The sequence below is a fragment of the Zeus faber genome (assembly GCF_960531495.2).
Source record: "Zeus faber genome assembly, chromosome: 17".
In the NCBI taxonomy this organism is placed as follows: Eukaryota; Metazoa; Chordata; class Actinopteri; order Zeiformes; family Zeidae; genus Zeus; species Zeus faber.
The window spans coordinates 27,770,844-27,772,606 of record NC_137204.1 but is presented as its reverse complement, the minus strand read 5'-3'; the positions used below and the strand labels follow the sequence as shown (position 1 = coordinate 27,772,606).

Sequence of the window (1,763 nt, the reverse complement as noted above, 5' to 3'; positions counted from 1 at the left end):
TCCATCCATCCATCCATCCATCCATCTATCTATCTATCTATCTATCTATCTATCTATCTATCTATCTATCTATCTATCTATCTATCTATCTATCTATCTATCTATCTATCTATCTATCTATCTATCTATCTATCTATCTATCTATCTATCTATCTATCTATCTATCTATCTATCTATCTATCTATCTATCTATCTATCTATCTATCTATCCATCCATCCATCCATCCATCCATCCATCCATCTCGCCACGTTGTAGCAGCTCCGCCCACTAGCGTCCAAACGTGAGCGTGGAGGTGCGTTCGATGGTGGGGAAAGGGTTTCCAACGGCAATGCCCCCACCCCCGCCGGGGCCTTCTGCTGGAGGTCTGAGAGGGGGCGGGGGGGACCGGGGCCCCGGTGCCGGGTGGGGCCCCACCATGGAGGTGGCGGCAGCGGCGGAGGAGGAGGAGCAGGGCACGGCCAGGGGCTGCGCCATTGTCTGTATGGTGGGCAAGGCCCTGTCCCGGGGGCCAGGCCCCAGGTCCTCCAGGCCCTCCAAGGGCCCCTCGTAGGCAGCCATGTTGAGCCTCAGAGGTTGGTGGGCCTGGCAGTAGTCTACGATGGGCTGCTCGTAGCGGTAGAACGTCAGCGCTCCCATCTGGTGGGGGATCTGGTTTTAGAGAGAGAGAGAGAGAGAGGGATAAGGAGGAGCCATGGATGGAGAAGAAGGAGAAGGCAAAACAGACTTAGCCATGCAGTGTTTGAACAGAGGGACGTGTAGAAATATCTAATTTAACATAATAATAGTAATGAAAAAGCTGAAAATTATGAAAAAAAAAAAAAAGAATTATGATTTTAATTTTGATGAAAATAATAATATTATTAATAATAATAATAATAATAATGATAATAATAATAATAATAATAATACCATAAAAATAATAACCTATATTTGTATAGCACCTTTTATTCACAACACACAATTCAAAATGATTTACATGAATAGAAACCAATCCAATAGTAAAAAAATGGAAGAAAATGCATTTCATTTTAAAAAAAGTGGTAATTTGGTTAATTTTCAAATTTGGGGTCGAGCACAACAGCTGGTAAATTAACCATCAACCATATACGTATACTATGAATATAATATTGATCCAAATAATATTTTTCCTATCAACACTGCAGTTAATCTGCCACACGACAAACAAACATTGGGGTTGAACTCTGCGTGTAACCCTGCTCCCAGGGACTAGTTAGCCAGCAGTTAGCTTCATGCGCTAATTCCCTGCACCTGAGCCCCCCTGCCCCCATCCCATCATCCCGTCCCCCAACTCTTTGGAGCAGATCCATCTTTGTTTGTGCCGACTTTTCCAAAAACGTCCTCTGGAGAACATCTGCGACAACTGCTGCTCTCCAGATGCTGGGGAACGTCTGGCCAAGCGGCTGTGCACGAGACTAGAGCATGAGGCGTGCACGTGGGAATGACACACCCAGGCATGCACACACACACACACACACACACACACACACACACACACACACACACACACACTGACCAACAGCTGACAAAGTCACAGCCTCTGGGTTAATCATACATCGGTCGTATACGAAATTGAGAAATTATGAAAGTAAGGTGCTTTCAAAGAAAAACATTGAGAATATATATTTTAAATAGAATATATTTTGTAAACATATATATATATATATATATATATTAACATAATAGTAGCAAATAAAAAATGTGTGTAGCCATATTATAAACATATCTCTCTAAATTATGGTGA

General features: G+C 42.8%; 1 protein-coding gene across 1 annotated transcript in view; it reads right to left on the bottom strand.

Annotated features, from left to right (window-relative positions):
- Nucleotides 1-268: 268 nt before the first annotated feature.
- The window catches only part of LOC307243544 (leucine-rich repeat transmembrane neuronal protein 4), a gene marked incomplete at its 3' end in the record, with an annotated part of 134,113 nt that continues 132,618 nt past the window's right edge, over nucleotides 269-1,763 (bottom strand). Inside the window, exon 3 of the mRNA XM_080018377.1 lies at nucleotides 269-649. Within this exon, the coding sequence (XP_079874503.1) occupies nucleotides 269-649 (381 nt within the window). The remainder of the gene's footprint in view (nucleotides 650-1,763) is intronic.